Here is a 21,262-nt window from a genome sequence, read left to right on the forward strand (position 1 = left end):
TTTTTGCGATCAGGGTTCGATATGTCGACTTTCTCCTATGCCCTTCGTTCTTTGGAAATCTGAAGAATTGGAAAATAGGTAATATTTTTCTTAACCAAGACCAAACTTATTGACAACTGAAGTTGTGTGTTATTTTATATGTTGGCCAAATCCAATAAATCACGTTATTGGTTTCTTTCTGCACTTATTGATGCCGATTGGAAACGCCAAATGATGCCAAGTCCTTATCTAATTGGGGTACAAAGTTTCTCAGAGATTTACAAAAAGGTTCTTTTTTGGTAAGTTTCCATGTGAATGATTCTTCAATACGAACTTGTTAACCCGCTCCTGAATTTAGAAAAGTTCACGGTGTAAAAATCCTGAGCTTATCTAATGATTTAACTTTTTAATGGGCAGATAAAAAAAAAAGGCGATGCCGAGGAAGCTTCTTTCTCCGAATGGTTTTTAAATCCATGCTTCATCTATCCATGTAATAATCTATGCATAGATGATCTCGGGGAATCCCGAAACGAAGACAGAATAATTAATGCGAATTATGAAAAAGCATCCGCGAAGTGCAGAACATAAGCGCATTTCAAAGCTAAAAATCGATAAACAAAAATTTGCTTTACTTAAACAAAAGTGTGGTTAATATTACCAAGCCAATGTTGAAAATATCATTGTTATTTAATATCACAGGTTTACAAAAAAAAAAAAAAAAAATTTTTTCTGCATATTGAACCAAAACTCTACATGACGAGGTCATCCCAAGGTCAAATTCAGAAAATTGTATAGAATTTTCAGGTTTTTCTCAATGAATTTTTCCCTCCTTGACCTTCAAATGACATCGAACCTGACGTGACGGAGGCTAACAGACCTTCGATTCGCATTTAGGACGTCGAATATGATAGGGATATAGAGGTTTGGTTTAATATGCAAACACTTTTTTTTGTAAACCTGTGTATTAAACAAAAATCACATTGATTCCTTTTCAAGTCTGAATTTCGTAATCTTAACCAATATTTGTTTGATTTTTCTCAGTGAACTCAGCAGCTGAAATGTTCTAGTTTTGAATATTCACATGAAAACAGCTATTAAGACGTGGACGTAAATAAGTTATTATTGCAATTTGTTTGCGATTGTTATGTAACATATATACATTAGTCTGCAGCACTGTTCATACAAAAAAATTTGGTACTATTTTTCGGAATTATAAAACTTATTATATTTTAAAATTGATACCAAAATATATTCGAAAAATATTAAAATTTCCATGAGCTGGACCGATTTGGAAATACTTCCAAAAATTGAGTTTTTTAGAAACCACTCTGATGATTAAATATATTTTTCCAAAAAATCCCATCAGATGAAAGAAGAGTTTGAGCTTAAAAGGTCTGCTTAAGAATGTTTAAAAATTGTATAGACGGCATCAAAATAGTGAGGTTTTTGGAAATATTTTCAAATCGGTGCAGCTTTCTTAATCTTGATATTTTTCTGAGACTATTTGGCGAAAGTCTTACACTCTACCAACTTTTACATTTCCTTTTTAAAGCCGCCACTTTTTTTGGTGAGGCATCCTAATGTATGTATATCCCAGATGATTCATTATTATAGCGTAGCAATAATCAATGCCGGCAATGGAAATTTTTAGGTCAATCGTAAGAATATATATATGTATTTGCTTGTTTACCACAACTTACAAATGCCTTCAACAATCTATTCCCTAGCCACAGTCTGCGGTTAATTGAAAGCATGATTTTACTTCTAAGCAATTGTTTTATTTACGCTCGTCTACCATATTTTGTTCAAAACAATATCTTAACCTTCGAACTCGCCCGCACACATTTTATTGACTAACTGAATTGTTGCCGTTTCTCTCTGCAAACTAACCTTTATATTCTTATGACTTATTTAATTCGCTGAAACTTTTACACGCCAAGTGAAACATGCCAACTGCGTTTTCCTTTAGTCAAGAAATTAATTATTAATAAGCTAATTGAATTTTTCAATTAGTTAAACTGTCAGATGAAAGTTGAGTGGTGGGGTAATGCATGTGAATATTTTAACAATAAGTGATACATACATATATATATAGCTTATATGCAAGTAGTAAGTATGGAGGTTTGGGTATAGCATGTGTTATCAATTTCAAAATTGGAGCAAGTTAAAAAAATAGTTAAAAAGCGTATTTAGAATTGGCTGTTACAAACATGTTACGTTAGTATGTAGAGCATTCCTAGCCTTGTGCGGGAAATTAAAGACTATTCCGCTTTGGTACGGTTTTGAGTGCCGCTTTTACTTTTGTAAAAATATTTTGCCTTGAGCTAATTCACTTTCTCCCGTCTTTTATTACACCCGCAAACATAATTGACCGCGAAAATAAGCTTCCGCGTCTTTCTTCGCCGAAGTTTTTAGTACGCGTCTTTTTTCGAGGTCTACTTTGAGCTCACGTCTTTATTCGTTTCTAATGGCGATATCTGATTTTCGCTAGAAATAACCACAAGGAGGTGCCCGAGGTCTTAGCTCAGTGGCACTTCGTTTGAGAAAGAACTTTTTACTAAAATTTTCTTTTAATTTAAACATTTTATTGTTTTAAAAAGAAAAATGTATATTTTTTTATTTCATTTAGTACTTATTTTATGTTTTTTTTTGTTTTAATTTACTTTTGTTTCTTCCTTTATTTAATTTTCTATACATTTTTAAATGTTATTCTCTTAAAAAAAAGAATATTTTTTTAACTGTACATATTTAGTTAGTAGGAACTAATTTTTCAATTAAATTTTTTCTGTTTTAATACCTATAATTAACTTTAAATTTTCCGATTTTATTGTCTAAAAAAGAAATATATGTATGCATATTTTTAATTTCATAAAATTTTTGGAACTTATTTTATTTTTCTATTTGTTTTCAAGATTTTATAGTCTTAAAAAGAAAAATACATATATACTTTTTGACTTCATTTAATTTTTAGAAAATAATTTTCTTTCCTATTTTAATTTGATTTTGTCTATTTCTTAATTAAATTTTCGTTTAACTTTCAGATGTCATTTTTTTACTAAGAAAAATATTTTTTTTTAAATAATTTTTAATTGTTAAGAAATTGTTTTATTTTTTTTCTTTTTTGCCTTAAATTATTTCTGTTTTTAGTTTAATTTTCTTTTGATGTATAGACTTTATAGTTTAAAAAGAAAAATATTTGTTTTCAATTTCATAAAACCTTTAGGAACAAATGTTTTTATTAAATTTATTTTTCTTTTATTAAAAACGAAAATATATATTTCTTTAATTTCAATTAGTTTCTAGGATTTTATTTTATTATTTTTTTAATTTTAGTTTTAAGTCTTTTTTAAAATTTAATATTCATTTACTTTTAAGATTTTGTTTTAAAAATAATGCTTTTTTTTAATATTATTTAATTTTCAAGTACTATTTCCTTTGATTTTTTTTCTTTTTCTTATATAATTTTTAGAATATATTTGTTTTAATCACAATTAAGTTTTACAAATCATTTTATTTATTTTCATTTTATTTATTTATTTACATCTTATTATTATTTTTTTTAATATACATACGTTTTTTTTTAAAATTAGTTTGATTTCTAAAAAACTCATTGCAAAAAGGCGAACAGAAGAACGCTAAGACCTCCTCGTTGGCAGATCTATCATTTAGTCCTTCGAAAGACAGTAAAGAGCTTTCAAGGAAGTTGCCAGAATCACCGATGACGGTGGTGAAGTGTTGAGTTGAAAGACAGTTGCCAGAATCGTCCTGTAAATCTACCGTTGCCTTTTCCTTGAACCTTACAAGCTTCAGCGATGCCTAAGATTTCCGCTGGAAAGACGATTGCATCATTTGCTGGAAGGTTGGCGTAGAGAGAGATTGCCTCGTTATCGGCCATTCTGCCTATTCTTCGCTCTCTTTTCAGACTACTAGAACAAATGTGGCCAAATGTTGGACAAAGGCGATGTAAAACTTCTCATTCGTCTTGACCGCTCCTCTTTCAGATTTGTTGGAGTAATGATTTTTGTCGCAGCTGAAGAGACGAGGAAGAAGTAGATACCATCGAGCACTATCTCTGCCACTGTCTTATCCTGGCCAGGAGGTGCACCTTAAATCAAAACAAATTCACAAGTAGTACAACGGAAAAAAAAATAAATCAGCTTTTCTTGCAACGCTGCTCGTCGATATAGTTCTGGATTTTCAGGATGACTAGGCTGGGCCTAGTTTAGGAGGACTTTTTCGGAAACATTTCGAGACTAGTTCGGGACCAGTTCGGGGCTAGCTGAGGATTTTTTTTGGGTCTAGTTCGGGACCATTTCGGGACTACTTCCGGACACAGACGCTTACAAATCGAGTTAAAAATTACTCCTCGTTTTCTATACAAAGATACATAGTGGTTCCATTTCTGATGAATGGGAACAAATAGCCTTCGCCAGCGCATAGTGGTTTAAAACTGGATTTTACTGTTCATAATACACTGGAGCCTTAATTTTGATAATAATTTTTTTTTATTGAAAGCTTATAAAATTTGCAAGAAAAATTTGAAATGTTAAAAAGAAATTTTCACTAAAATTAAAAACAAATGTTGGGTATGCAATTTTCTAGATCATTAAATTGTAGTATGTATAACAAAATAATTTGAATTTGGTGAAAATTTATAGCATTTAAATTTTTGCTTCGTTTTCGGGAATCCTACAATGGCTTTCAATTAAATACTTTTTATTATATAACATTTATTAACTGGAACAGAAAAATTCGTTTTCTTCAAAATTACTACTAAAAAATTGTAACCAAATAAAAATACAAAACTCAGGCTCAGCTGGTCTCTTGAAAATTTTATTAGCTATCATTATAAAAAAAAATATTAAATTGAGTTAAAAATTAAGGCTCCAGTGGATTGTGAACACTAAATTCCGCTTTTGAACCACTGTGGAATGGTATCACAATGGGCCTTTTCACCCTGCATGTACCACCGTGCTCTTTTACCGAAAACAGTTATTCTTAACATACGCTGGGTCATAACCATGTCCTAGGTATGATAATAAAAGTTCTTGTTGTAAAGTGGGGGGCGGGGGGTAATATTTTCAAGGAAAACACTCAAAATTAATTTGCCAGCACTTATATACTTAAAGAAGCTATGCAAGGGATTTTCCTTTATTTGTAGCAAATTTTCAAACGCAATTGCATGCCAACACGCCACAAGTGTAGAGTTACAGCCGAAGGGGAATACTCGAAAAATAGTTTTAATGATAAAAGTACTTTCTCCGAAAATAAGTTAAGAAAACTACATTAAGTAGTTTGTTAAAGTTTACATTCCCCAAATGTGCAGTTAATTGAATTTTCACACACATTTTGCTTTACCTCTGTTTCTTCCACAGATTTTTCAGTGAAACTATCAACTATAAGAATATGGATGCACGAAAAGGATATTGGAAAGTTGACGCGCATCTTGTGGGCGGGCCAAGGCAGTCGACTGTGTCAACAGGCGAGCACAAATCCGCGTGTAAAACGATTTTTGGCAGCGGTGCCGTATGTGATGGTGAGTTGGTGTGAATGTTTTTATTTTCGCTCGTTATAAAAAATCGTTTAATAGACGTTTTTGATTATGTAGATTTTTATGCACCCATTTCTTTTATTGTACTACGATACTAAAATAGTTTTGTGTGCAAGTTTTTGATGCCCGGTCGCATCATACACAGGTATCTACATCGTTTTATCGCACGTCTTATTCTAAATATCATAAAATTTAAAAGCGACTAAATATTGGCATGGAAGATTTTTACACAGTACTCTTTATGCGCATATATATTACTTTCTTCAAGTATATAACAATTTAAGAATGGATTCCGGGTGTGCCAATAAAAATTGTAAAATGGAATTTTAGTTTCTCAAATCATAGTCATCTTTTACTCAATGCAATTTGTTTTTTCGTTTGGTGGCACACTGTTGTTATTACACTAGATTCATTAGTTGTGGCAAGGAGAACATTTCACCTTTTAATTTTAACATTTTGAAGGGTCTTAAATTATTAAAATAAAAAACAACCTTTTTTTTTAAATTTGGTGGCACACTTTTGAAAGCTCACAGATATGTTGAATTTGATGTCAACGTCCATTGCCTCTAATATGAACATTCTATTTGAAAACTTCCCAAAGTTGTTAAAAGAAAACAATTGTGATTTTTTTCGAGTGATAATGATAAAATTATTAATTTCGGTACTTTAATTTTTATTCGACTTGTTTCTGGTACGCCATTGATTAAAATACACGCAATAGTAATGCTTTAGCGTTTTTTTCTGGCGAGAGCAGGAAGTGAAACTTAAACAAAAAAAAAAAACAACTCGCGATATTTGCTCATATTCAACAACACCTTTCATATTTTTAGAATTCAATCAAAGATGTGCATCAGGCTGTTATCGACAATAATCTGGAAACGTTACAAGCGAAAATGGAGCCACCAGTGCCGCCCGCTCTCATCACATGTCGCGATGCGAATGGCCTCAATCTCATACACAAGGCAGCGGGGCTTGGTCATACAAAGATACTCGAGTATCTGATTGGCATCTGGCCGGATGGCGTTGCTGAGACGGATATAACTGGCAAAACGCCACTACATTGGGCGGCTAGTCATAAGAATAATATGCGCTGTTATACGCTGCTTACGCAAACCGGCGGCGATGAGGAGGCCATGGATTATGTAAGTACAAACGAACGAGCTTATATGTATGTCATTGCTGTTATTCTATGTAATACCCAGTACACTGCTGCACAGTGGTTCAAAATTGCCATTTTGTGTTCACAATTCACTGGAGCCGATTTTTGAATTTTTGTGTATTTGTATTAATTTTTTTTTAGTGCAAAGTGCAGAAAAAGATAAAATTTTGAAGAAACTCGATTATCCTTTTCAATAAAAAAATGTTTCATAATAAAAGCTAGTTTGAAACAATTCTAGGGTTCTTCCAAAATGAAAAAAAATTGAAATGTTATAACAAAAATTTTCACAAAATTATTTGTTTGGTTTTTGGTTTTTATAAAAAATTTGGGTATGCAGTTTTATAGACCATTAAATTGTAGTATAATTGTAATATAATAAAGTAAAATGGTTTTTTTTTCGTTACAGGTACAAAATTTACAAAAAATTTGAAATGTTTTATAAAAAAATTTCACCAAAATAAAAAAAAAATATTTGAATTTAGTGTAATAAAGTGCGATTTGCAAGTGGCCAAGAGTTCGCGTGGTTTTTTAATAATTTTTTTGCTAACATTTCGAGCACATCTGCATGCTAAATGGGAAATAAAAGCGTTTGTTATATTATTAAAAATCAACTCGAACTCTTGGCCACTTGAAAACATTTATTGACTGGAATGGGAGACTCGATTTTCTTCAAAATTGCTACTTTTTCTGCACTTTGCACTAAAAACTTAATACAAACAAAAAAAATTGAAAAATCGGGCTAAACTGGTCTCTTGCAAATTTAATTAACTTCAATTAAAAATTAATCAAATTGAGTGAAAAGTGAAGACTCCAGTGAATTAAGAAAACTAAATTCCAGTTTTGAACCTCTGTGCGCTGGGGTAACCTTTCAGTAATTGCGTGCCAAGCGCGTTAAAATGTCATGCCGTAATTGAAAACAAAATTACTTTTGAATTTGAATTGTGATTTTCAGATGTTTTTCGAAATCATTCGTATTCTTGTGTTTTTTTTTTGCTTGCCTATTTTTAGAAAATGAAATCGCCTACTTACTATCGTCACAAGCCTAACGATATTGAACGTGCGTTTTTGGTTTATGTGCCGGAGGCGCCACGCGTTTCACCAGATGTCGCCACCGATTGGGAGGCGTTGAGTGAGGATGTCGGCGATGGTGGCAAGGTGAGTTGTTTTTAAATGCGAGAAATTATTTGCGAATTCCATTTTATTAAATTTGACTTGCATATATGTATGTATATATTTATGTATTTATGCATGTACACATTTTCGTTTTCGGTTTGTTTGTTGTTTCCCCTATCCTTTTATCCCGTTGTGGTTCCGTTTCAAACAGAAACTTGATATTAAAATACCAGATACTAACGGTATTCATGGTCACACCATTGACGAAAGTATTGAAAATATATCCGAAGTTGATTTAAACGATGGGTGAGTATGGGCGTTGATTGTGTAGCTATAGTTGGTAGCGGTTGAACTGTTAAGTAGAGTTTAAAAATGTTTTAAAATGATGTTAATTTTTGGAAGTTAAAATTGAAAACTAAAACAAGGTGATAACAGGATTTGAAACAGCTTAAATAAGTCTTTATTTCACCAATTTGATGTTGAATTAAAGAGTAGATATTTTTTTTTTGATTTTCATTTCATAATCATCATGAAGTATGTAAATTATCGTTTTTTTCAAAATTTTCATTAAAAATGGCCTCATGCTAAATAAAATTGTTTATTATAATTGTTATACGGCCATAAATAACAAAAATAAAAAAAAAAAACAAATCATCATCAATTTTAACATTTTAAATGAAATTAATACAAAAAATTTTATAAAGTGATATTTTCTTAAAATTTTTGCTTTTATTTTTTATGAGCTTGGGTGTTATATTTACTAAAATTTTAATTTATATTTTACATCTATTTATTTTTATTATTAATATAAAAAAATTTATTTTTATTTTTACTATTTTTTATTTCTTAAGTTTTATTATTATGGCAAACTTTTATATTTGGTTTTGCGTTATTTCAGGTGAATTTAATTTTTTATTGATTTCCTTTTCTTGCTTTTGTTTTATATTCTATCAATCTTGTATTTTTTTATATTTTTTTGTTTTCATTTTGATTTTTATTTAAAATTTTTTTTTATATTTCCCTTATTAATTTTATTAGTTTCACTTGCATTATTTTTAATTTTTTATTAAATATTTTTTAGTCTTTATTTTCCTGTTTATTTTTATCTTAAATTTGCATGTTATTTTTTATTTAGTTTTTATTATTTTATAATGTCTTGGTTTTTAATTTTTATTTTCACTTTAATATACATAAATCTGCGTACTCGAAAAATTCTGTAAAATTTGATTGAAAATTTAGATGCAGCTTTCCCGATTTTTTGTAACTTTTTAAACCAAACTTTCATACTTTGTGCAAAATTAAAAAAAAAAACAATGAGTAGATACTGTATGTATATACATACATCGGCATAAATGGGATCACGAGAAAATAATTTGCCAGGTGTAATCACAGAGTTTTGTGCCTTTGCGTTAGTGCTGCAAAGATTGTTTCTCATTCCAGACCTATTCACTCATTCTTACATTGATCTGCTTGCTCTGGTGCAAGGTCAATTGGTCCGATGAAAAGTATGTACTAGGGTGATTGACTCGGTTCTTCCAAACCGGTTTCCAACGATTTTTTTTTTTAACTTAATTTTTCGTATATCGAACAATCCGAGCTCACTTGTACCCAAGGGTATTATAACTTTGTTCACATAACGGTTGCTTGTAACAGCCAAAACGAAACGAGATATATATAGACAAATGAATACATAAATGCTCAGAATGAAAACTCGATTAAGCGGTGACTGTCTGTCCGTCCGTCTGTTCGCCTAGGTTGCTTAAGAAAAAATTTTAAAATTTGAATTGTAAGTCTGAAAATAATCAGAATAGCTATGCAAAAAATAGTACGTTTTTAACTTTAAAAAATTTTAGGTTTTAAGCTTTTAAGTTATGAAGTGTGTGTAAAATATTTTCCTCCAAAAATTAACATCTTTCGTACACAAACAATTTTTATGAATTTTATTTTGGCAACTCATCTTATCATTACTTAGAGAATGAAGCTTTTTGTTTTGGCTAATAAACAGCGGTGAAAAAAGATCTAGCAAATAAATCAGTAATGCAACAATTTTTAATTAGTTTTAGTTTTTATGTAGAGCCTTTGATGAATTTTGAATTTTTGTATAACAAGTAATAATTTTTCCAAAAACACCAAATCCACAATACCACCCACCAAACACACACACACACACAACACACGAAATCGCTTCAACCATTTTCTGCGCCACAAAAACATGATCATAAAGCATAAGCGCCACAGAAGAAGAACAGCCCGCAACGCCAATAACCAATGGCACCGCCAGTGACTCAGTACCGCAGACACCAGTGAAAGACGATGATAACGATGAACCGGCTGATGAAGAAGATGGTGAAGATGGTGAAGGTGCGATACCCGTAAATGAAAATGCTGAAACGGTGGCAATCAATGGCAATGCCAACGGCGAAACCGAGGAGGTTGAAGCGGAAGCTGAGGATGAGACTGCGTCTGAGGCAGCCGAAGACGCTGCTGAGCCTGAGGTAGAGGCCATTGAAGGCGAGGTAAGTTTTGCATTGCCGCGCTTTAAGCGTTCATAAGTATTAACATACATTTTGTATAATCATTTACACTGAATCTCAACTGCTTTTGAATTTTAAATAAAAATGCACTTAGAGTTATTAAGGCTTATTGCTTATTGCTCTTGAATCTGGCAGGCGTTTAGAAAATTCTACGTACTGCTGTAGTTCGCTTGGTAAATGTTTGTTCAGTGTTATGCACAGCTGCATAGGTACACAAAAACTTAGAATGCTTTAGAATTTCTTTTGGCACAATTTAATTTTGAAAAGTGAAATTGAACTTTTTCATGCAACTATGTAAATAGCAGCAGCGTTGTTTTCGCTTCTGCACACGAAATTTTTCTTATAAATATGTATGCTTTGTTTGGAAAAAATATGTAACAGAAGAATAGAAACGGATTAGAAGAATTGAATTAGTGAAATTTTTTGCAAACTGTCAAAAGTAAGCCATTGTCGGCCTTGATGCGTCTTTCTATTTTTCGATGTTTTTGATATTTTTATATGTTTTCGAAACTGAATACACCTAATTACAAATCTAAATACATCATTTTTTATTTTATTCAACACCATTTCTTTTTAAATCGATTTTTGAGTTTTCGGCAGCGGCTTCAATCACTTCTCTACAAGAATATATCTGTTGGCTTGACTTACTTTTTTCCAACTTTTGTGTTAATTTAATGAGCATTTAACAAATTTTTGAATTTTGAAAAATAATAAAATTTTAAATAAATGAACATTTTTTGCTTTTTTAAACTAAAACGTACAGAAAGATATCAGTCGACAATTGTTTACTTTTGCAGACTAATATGAAAACATTAAACGAACCTACAACAACAACCAATGAGAGTGATGAGCATGCGCAGCAAGGAGACAATGAGACAACTACGGCGACAGCAGAGAGCAAAAATTTGACTGAGAGCGAGAGTACAAAGGATGTGGAAGTAAAACCGGAAGAGAAAGAGATAGAAGAAGCAACGAAAGTAGAGGCAGGGGCGAAAGGAAGGGAGGAAAAGAAAGAAAGCGATGTTTTAGTAGAAGCTGGTGATGAAACAGTTGATGAAAATGAAGATAGTAGTGGTGAGAAGGAAGATGAGAAGGCAGTTGAAAAGGCAGATGAAAAGGAAGATGAGAAGGTAGTGGGTGATGTGGGCAAAGCAACGGAAGCTGAAGAAGGGCAGGAAGTAGGCGATGGAATTTTGGAAAATAGCAGCAATGAAAAAGAAGAGGTAGAGGCACAAGCAAGCGTAGATGAGCTAATGAATAAGGAAATAGGAGCAACAGAGTTGAAAACCACTGAAAGCGATGAAAAGCAAGTGAATGAAAGTAAGGAAAATGCAAATGAAGAAGAAGAAGAAAGTAAAGTGGGTGGTGAAAAAGACAAAGACGAAGAGCCAAAAAACTTAAATGAAAGCACTAGTGTGGTTGATAATAATGAGAAAGAAACAGCGAGTGAAGAAGCGAAATTTATAGAGGAAAAAAGCAAGGAAATGGATCAAGTTGATAAGGAAGGCAATATAGAACAAAGTAAGCAGGAAAAGGGTGTTGAAAACGTGGAAAATTCGGTAAAAGAAGGCAAAGAGAGCGAAAATGGAAATGAAATAAATGAAAACGAAAACGAAGAAAAGTCAGACAAGGGAAACATGGGTAAAACGATTTCAAAAGAGAATGAAAAAATGAAAAATGACGAAAATGAAAGTGAAACAGTTGAAAAAGAAAAAGACGAACAAATAAATAATGAAAGCCAAGTGAGTAAAATTGCTGAAAATGGATTTAAAGTTGTCGAAGGCGAAAAGGAGGAAACCGATGATGAAAATATGAAAGACAAAACAGATGAGAAAAAGAAGTTGATCGATACAGTTGCTGGTAATAAAGATGTAAACGATGAAAACGAAAAAGAAAAGCTAGATGAAAAAGACAAGGAAAAAGAGCAAGAAAAAGAGAAGGAATCTGAGCCAGAAAAAACTAAAGAAACTCTTGACGGTAAAATAACTGGTGAGAGAACAGATACTGCTATAGAAAATTTAGTTGAGCCCGAAATCATAGATGAGAAGAATACTACTAAGAGTGAGGAAAGTATAATTGAAAACGAAGGCGAAACAGACAACAATCCACAAAGCGCACAACTTCATACAACAGAACCTGAAAACGAAGATAGCAGCAACAAAATTGGCGCCAAGGAAAAAACAAATCAAGGAGCACCTAAAGTAAACAATAAGACTGAAGAGGATGTGAAAAACGAAATAGACCAAAAACCAAACAATTCAAAAGAAATTGAAATACGCGACAACATCATAAAAAGTGAAACTATAACAGTAAATGGCGAAAGAAAACCCACTGTGAATGCGGATAAAGAAACTGGTGAAAAAGTAAGCATAGCAACACCAGAAAGCAGAGGTGAAAAGACAAATCAAACAAATGAGCAAAAGAGTGGAAAAATGCCACGACTCACCACAGCCAAAGCGATGCGGGGACGGCGAAATGGCAGCGCAACAAAACGTAATGGTAGTGCAAAGAAGAAAAACGATGCATTAATTGAGGGTAACAACGAGAGTGAAGACGATGATGAAGAAGATGAGGTACAATTTGGCATGCTCTAATGGGCACAAAGTACATATAAAAATTAAGCTCCAACAACAAAACGTCTTAAAAACTAATTTAACAAAATTTCAAAAAAATAAAAAATCTTTATCTGCACAAACCTAACAACCACCTGAGCATATAAACACGCTTTGAAAAAGTAATTTCCTATTTCAACTATGCAAAATTTTTAACGCCAAAAAAATATGGTGTCTGTACTAGCCGCATCTTCTTATTTCCTACATATAATTCGCATGTAGTTGAGCACTTAAAAGTGTTGCCCTTTCGAAACCAAATATGAGTTCATTTTGCGTGCGTAAGCGAAAGTTGCAAATTGTTAACAATGTATTAGTTAAACCAAATTGAAGTCCTGTAATTGTTTATAGATATCCACTAAATGAACATGTAAAACTAACTGTAATAGTACTTGTGATTTATGCTACACTACCAAATGTAGCTAATTTCTTATACGTACTGTTGTAGCCAAAGCACTATGTAAACTCACTACATACATAGATATGTATATCCTATCTACTAACTATATAACAAATGTATACATACTTACAATATTGTTCAAATTTATTTCTCAAATTTAACACACACCCTAATTGGAGTTATTTGTTGTGTATACAAAAGTTGTAGTTGATATTTGAAGAAATGTTTTAAACTGAAATTTATGCAATTCAATGGAAATTTTCATTATAAACTTAAGTGCAAAATATTGTATTTGCAAAAAGAGAAGCTAACCTACACAACACACTTAGAAAACTCTGTAATATAAAAAAAAAAAAACATTTGAATTATTAATATATGTAAACGTTTGAACTAAATTGAAAGTGTTTTGTAATTTCATCACCTCATCTCTTCGTATAGACTACACTTCTTTTTAGAAATGTTTTTGTACTTTGTTCTGCTATACTTCACGTGCACAACTACATAGTTAGTAGATCTTCTTCAACATGTGGCTGTTGTTTTCTTTGTTTTGGTTCTATTTTTCCCTTCTACTGTAAAGTAATAAAAATACGAGTTACGGTCTTTCTAAAATTTGGTTCGAAGAATAGAAGATTCTGATGAGACGAATACGGCGTGGCTCGTAGCAAGCAATGTTTCACTAGACTTGCGAAATTCAGGGAGTTATGTAACCACCGTGGAGGTCACAAACAAAGGGAATTTCACACCGTCTGATCACAAATTTCAATACAGAAAGCTAAATCCACACCTTCTACATACATATCATGTATTAACTCTTCTGTCTTATTTTGCAGAAGCATTTCGTATTTTTGATCTCCCTTCAAATTTGTTGTTCAACATTTTAACCCTAGTCTCGTTTGATAAAATATGGTTAATAAGACCGATTGATGGAAGATTTTATGTACTATAAAAAAAATCTACTAAGAAAAGAACTCGCTTCGCTGAGTGCATGGAATTTCTGCGTACTACATTATGTGTGTTTTCAATAAGACTCAACATATTAAAACTATGCCAAAGAGAGAAGTTTTTAAATTTTTTTAACAATCTTCAAAATATTTTAGAACTAAGACTTTCTTAAATCTCTCTCTTGAGATACTTTTTCTTACTTACATGTAGTTAAGAAATGAAGTCCTTCCAAATAATTTCGAAATGATTGAAATTGTTGAATAGTTTTAGTTTAAATTTTTAAACAGTTTGCAACCTTTTTAAACATCTTTCGTCTGCCAATTAAAGTTGAATCTTAATTTTTAAATATGTGGAAATGAAACCCTTATTCTGGGTTATCGCTGAAAACATCGTAGTCCGATTTTCGTTAAATCTACGAAAATACGATCACTGAATCCGGATGCATTCAAAGTGTATGCTTTGTTCTCGTATCTATTCAGATTTAGTGACAGCATTTTCGCAGATTTCGCGAAAATTCGGCCTACGACGGATTCAGTGGTAGCCCTGATTAAACAACTTTTGTCCGACGCCGATATTGTGAACACATTCCAATTACTTGATTCCCTTAACTCAAGTAACATTTGATTTTTTTTTAACAGATGGCAACTATTTTAATTTATCAGATAGCTTACGAAAAATTCATTTAAATTTGACTTTTCAAACAGGATGCGACCTTTTCAAAATATTTTCAAGCGACAACTTTCAATATAATTTTCAAATAAATAATTCCCTTCAAGTTAAATTTGACTTTTTAAACAGGTGGCAGCCCTCCTCCATGAGCTCCAGTACTCTATCACAAATATTTCCTGAGATATGCGGTATGAAAAATTAGGTTTGTAAGGGGAGGTGCCACGCCCCTCGTCTAATCGAGATTAAATCTACCCTATATTTTAAGTTGACACCAGTGTACAAAATTTCATGAAAGCGTAACAAACAAACAAACTCGCTTTCAGATTTATAATACCAATGAGGACTAGTAAGGATGAAAAAAAATCTCCTATGAAATTTCTTATAGCTGAACCAAAAAACGGTAGTTTGTAGCTACTCCAAATGTGCACTTCACTAAACAAGAATTGAATGGCCTATTAAAAGTGTGAAAATTCGAAGAAAATTCGATATATACATATATTTTTTTTAAGTTTTTACAAAGTTTGAATTTATGTACATATAAGGATTTTGTTATAGAATGAAAAAAAATAAATAATTAAAATGAATTTGGGAAAAATGATTAGTCAAAACTTATGACCTTATAATTATGTCACTCACTTTATGAAAAGGTCTTAACTAACTCTCATTCATAATTCAGTTTTATATGAAAATCGGTCGATTTTTACGACTAACATTTCACAATTAGAGGATACTTAGCGTACCCGGCGAACTTCGTCTCGTCCAAAACTAATTTTTTGTTGAAAATTTTCGTACAAAACTGAATGACTTCCGGTGGCAGATTTATCTGCTCTGATTATGGTTTTGTGATCGTCAGGAGGCATATCTTCTATCACCATCTTAAATAACCTAACCAAAGCGTTGTATCCGTGACGAATTTCTTGCAATTTTCCGTGACTGCACGTGACTTTTTTTTTTAAACTTGGGGACTCTCCTTCAAAGTAGCCTACTGATAATTTAACACGGTTGTGAAGCCCATACTCACCTACGCATCCTTGGTATGGTGAAATAAAACGTCACAAAGAACTACTAGTACAAAACTAAGCAAACTGCAACGAATGGTGCGCATTGGCATAACAGGTGCAATGCGGACCTGTCCTGCTGATGCACTCAGTTCTCGTGTGGGTATACCGCCCCTCCCAATCGTAATGGAGAGGGAGGTCACCCTTTCAGCGCTGAGAATAAAAAAAGAACTATCATAGGGCTTGAGAGCATAAAAATTTCAACTATATACCACCCTAATGTACATATATACCAAATGATTGTAAAAATGAAAATTATAAAATAAAAAATAATAGAATAAAAATTTCCAAAGCTAGTAGAAACGATATACTTTTAAAATTTGCAAGGCTTTCCAATGTCCAGCAACCTTTCATTTAATCTTGCTTCACACGCACCGTGAGGTGTTTTATTCCGAGTGAAAGCAGATACATAAAATTCATTGAAATTAATGAAAAATAGAAAAAAACATTCAGCTAGAAGCCAAAAGAGTATAAAATGTGATGTATTGTTGAACGAATTGCCGTCATCCCTTGTCAAATTTGGTTTGAAGACAAACCGCTTCCGGCGTTGTGCTATCTTCAGTGCCATTTTTCGATCCCGAAATCATTCCAAATACATCATTCTCCTACCTTGGCGAAAAAAACACCAACAACAAAAATAAGAGTATAAAATGTATACTGCTATAATTCTATTCGATGACGTACTCGTATGACTACCATAGTTAAATAATTATTTATTATAATAGTTCATGAACTAGAATTTGTGCATACTAGTTGAGCTGTTCACTGCAGATCTTATTAATGGTACATATAAATGTGAGGTCTTAGGATCAGTCCCTTTGTTATAGCGTATTTTTGTTTCTGTTCACTTTAATTTTTTCCCCTACAACGAAAAGCCACTCTAATGTACATACACACAAAATTATCGGTGTAGGTATGTGTGCGTGTATGCTTCTTCGTTTTTCCAGCGTTGCATGTGAAACGGCATGTGAACATGCAAACGTCAAAATATTTGTTGTCCAACAATATGCGCAACTACAATTATTCGTTCTTTTTCGCATTGCCAATTCACATGTCAGCTATTGTTGGCGTGTGGCGTAAGTTGTTGCAATTGCCTTTTTCGTTACCATTGGCTCCTTTTTTTTGCCGCTGCGTTCCGTAACATGTGTTGCATTGCGCCAATTTATCAAAAACGTTCGATCTGCTACCAGCGGAGGATATTTTCGATGCAGAATTTTAATAGCTGACTTTCAAAGTTTGATTTATTTTATTGATATTAGCGTAAATGTTTTTAAACTCGCCTACTGATGCAAATGCTTTTATAGTGGTATTTGTTCCGTTTTGTTACATAAGTATGTAGGCTACAAGTGGATATACGCAGATAGTTGCAGCTTATTATGAGATCTGCGTTTGACTAAGTACGTATTTTATTGACTACCACCGCACATTTAAGCATTACAAAAGCGGATATCTGAGTGTATTAATCTTAATGGGTTGTTCTATCTACAAAATTATTACATTCGTTCTGCAAAATAATGGGAATTTTTATTTTAAAATTTGCGAGCGCTTATGCAGATAGTGAACGAAGGTACAAACCCTATCGCGAGCGTATTACAAATAAAATAATTTAAACAAAATACCAGTGAACAATTCTAATTCGTGCCAGTAACTGTTATTTTGTACGAATATAGGACTAAGTATGTGAAGGATAAGAGATATAGAACCCAAAAACATAAATACGGCCATGGCTATTGTAAAGGCTATGGGCAAATCCCAAAAATATTCAACCAAAAACGGGGAAATGGTATGCGACTCAAATTCTCGAAGTTCTGTTTCAAAAATTTCGTAGTACAATATAACTTGGAATGAAATGGCGTTGTGGGTGGCAGGCAAAACAAAAAGAAAAATCGAAGCACTCAGACAGGTACTTAAGGCCCAGAGAGGGGATTAAGTGAATAGGGATATGTTGGTGGGAGTGGAAATTCATCGCTCCTCTGAAAACTTACCAGACTAATTTATGAATCTTAGCACTTTGTCGAGCGAAAAAATGTAGCTAGTCCTTTGTCAACGCATCCGACCCAAAAAATGTACCATCTAAGTCGGCGAAGGCTGGCCAGCGGCTGCAGCACTATACTCATCTTCCAAACAAGATGAATACAGAGGATAATCGATAGCGCCTATGATAACCGTATGTCATCTGCCCCGCAGTCGGTCCTATCAGTGCTCATAGGTCGCTCCTTCTCTGTGCGAGGAAGTATTTTGCTACTACCCTGTTAGGCCTTTTCAAGAAACACTTCGTTTTTTTGCAGCCGTAAATATTACACCAACGACTCTCACCAGTGGCGTAGCCAGGATTTGACGAAGGGGGGGGGGGGGGGGAGATTAAAAAAATTTCCATCGATAACTTAAAGTTTTGATACACAATGGCTAGATGCGTCGACTGTGGGCATTCTTTCATATATGTATGTATGTGCCATTTTTACGGTTATATATTTTTTGTCTACTTGCTTGTTCCATGGGGAATTCATACTTTATTTAAATTTAAAAAATTAAATTACTACACCATTTTAATTAATTAGTGTGTAGTCCAGTTTTGTTTTGTAGAAGTTTCGTTAGTATACACTTCAGTTTTTACACATTGAATATATCTGCATATTTATATATTTACGCGTATCTATTTACATTTAGTTATGTACAAGTCTACAAAATCTTATTACTTATAAAGGCTTATATAATGGGCCATATTTGAATTTTTAAGTGATTTTAATTTTCACTATTCGAATCTATGAGTAATATATGATTGTTTGTTATATACTCAATACATGATACGAGACTCAGCATGCAGCCAATCAGAGCATCCAATGATTTTGTGGTCTAATTTGGCAGCACTAACACACCATGGGAAGCTAAACAAAATGTTGAGATTCCAGTCGCTACGCGAAAAAAGGCACCGTTTTCGATCATATGATTTTTAGTTTTGTATTTACAAAAAATGCTACAAGACTGCGTTTACTATGTAAAAAAATGTTTTTAATCGCGACCGGTATAAAATTTACCGCTAAAACATAGAGAAAATATTTAAATTTTATAAATTTTGCGTATTTCGGGTAACCAAAACTGACACCATAAATTCATCAATAAATGCTCGTACTTAGTACTATTTTTTCCCAAATTCACACTGGCAGTTTATTATATTAAAATTTAGAGGCCATAAAAAGTGTGAACTTTTGTTGAATTTTCATAGTTTTTGTACAAAGTTTGAAATTTGAACATGCTTGTTTTTATTAGGTAATGGGCAATACCTTTATAAAAAAACGTGTCAAAATGTCACGTCGCTATTTATTTTTTCACCACTGAGTGCTCTGGTTAAATTAATGAGCTTGTACGGGAGAGAGAAGGGAGTAGAGTTTTAGCGCATCAATCTCAATCCGGGAAAATTACGGTATTATTTCGGTCTGATATTTTATTGCTACCAGAACCAGTGTGTACACATAGCTCGAATCCAGTTTTATCACCTGAAAAGCGCAGTGTGTTTCGCAATCCATCCATCAACCGATAATTTTATATATTAATTGAAAGATAATTTGTCATCCGTCTGAAATAAAAAATTTTTAAATCAGAAGGATAAAATAGTATTGTGTTATTAATTCAAAAGTAAATAATTGTAGTTCAATGACGAAGGGGGGGGGGGATCTATCCCCCCATATCCCCCCTGGCTACGCCACTGGATCTCACGAGTTTTATTATTGATTTGCTGGATGTACCCGAATATTCCCGCTATGCTTGACCTTAAAATTAGCTCCGGTTCAATTAGACGCTCCAGAGAACCGTATTTCAAACGCTATTTACATTCCTGGATTATTTTTGAAAAGGTGCGATCGATTTCCTCAGTCTTTAGAGCACTTGGCTATCACTGCAGATCCTGATTTTATGTCTGCGCCACCTATTGCCAATTATCCAGTCTGCTGCTTTCAGTATTCCAAATTACTTACGATTGAAAAACCGTAGACACTGCGCTCAAAACACTAAATCGCCTAAATTTACCGTCCAGATGCCATCCAGCTCCAGTACCCGTTTCTGTCTTTGAGTCGTCGTTATAGAATGTTTTCACCGACCTTCCCAAGAAAGTGTCGGGATCTGTCCATTGCTTCCTTGTAGGAAAGCTAACGACGTACTTTTTTCCAAAGGAGCTTCTTGGCAGGAAAAACATACACTCGCATGCATCCTAGACTGAAAATACGCACCCCGCTAGTTGAGTTCCTCCCACTTATGCCGTGGATAGTGATCCTAAACGACCTACATGAGAGGTGATTGCCTATGCGGACAGCTCGCCTATGTATATCTTATATATCCTGACTCAAGTTTACCTAAAGCTAGTTAGGTTACTGGTGGCGGTGGACTCTCAATCTTAATAAGAGCGGACTGGCCTTTTAAACTTGGGATCCCAAACCCAAGGAAGAAACTTCTCTCTAGACTAGACGAGTTTGCTTTCAGTTTGCTTGGCTCTGGTTATAGTGGCCCTACTAGTTTAACATTAAAAAGGAGATGTAAACTACCGCAGACATTAAGTTCTTGCCGACACAATAAAAAAGCAAAATTCATCGATTATTCGCTGCTCAAAAACTAAAAAGATATTTTCTTTTTTTTTAAGAAGAGCATTGTATGTAAATATGTATACATAGATATAATACATTTTATTTGTGTGACACCGTAGATGACGATTCCATTGCAACTTAAGCTGTAGAGAAATATCAGTGCCCTTTTGTTTTTTTTTTTTGTAAATTTAGTTTTTAAAAAAGCAGTACAACATTTTAAACGAAATAAATGAAAAAATCTACATAAATATTTGTTACCGCCGAACATTTTTCTCTAGCCCAACAACGAGCAGGCGACCGAGTTGGTAGCTGAAAATGAAAATACAATTGAATATGAATCGGATCCGGAAAAAACATTAGATTCTGAGGCTGAAAACGACGGACATGTGCTTACAGTTCCGCAAACAGCTGATAAACTTGATGAGAATTACAACGAAGATAAATACGACAATGTTGATGGTAGTTCGCCTACCTCATCGCTGGCTATTGAAGGCTTTGTGGCTGGCGCATCGGAGGATAATAGAGTTCAGTCGCAATCTGCTGCTTATGTACATGAAGTATTAACGCTAAGCATACAAGTTAATTTCTAAATACTGTCAGTTTCTAGTGATTAATGTTTTTGGGTTATTTATGTATACGAATAGAGTGCTATTTCGTTAGAATATTCGTAGTTG

General features: G+C 33.1%; 1 protein-coding gene across 1 annotated transcript in view; it reads left to right on the forward strand.

Moving 5' to 3' along the window:
- The window catches only part of LOC118743025, a gene marked incomplete in the record, with an annotated part of 63,042 nt that overhangs the window by 19,993 nt on the left and 21,787 nt on the right, over positions 1 to 21,262 (forward strand). Inside the window, 5 exon segments of the mRNA XM_036475491.1 lie at positions 5,355 to 5,515; positions 6,361 to 6,672; positions 7,698 to 7,844; positions 8,014 to 8,108; positions 10,027 to 10,318. Coding sequence (XP_036331384.1) covers positions 5,355 to 5,515; positions 6,361 to 6,672; positions 7,698 to 7,844; positions 8,014 to 8,108; positions 10,027 to 10,318 — 1,007 coding nt within the window.

This window comes from Rhagoletis pomonella, unplaced genomic scaffold (assembly GCF_013731165.1).
Source record: "Rhagoletis pomonella isolate Grant_MI unplaced genomic scaffold, Rhpom_1.0 Rhpom_scaffold_00007, whole genome shotgun sequence".
NCBI lineage: Eukaryota > Metazoa > Arthropoda > Insecta > Diptera > Tephritidae > Rhagoletis > Rhagoletis pomonella.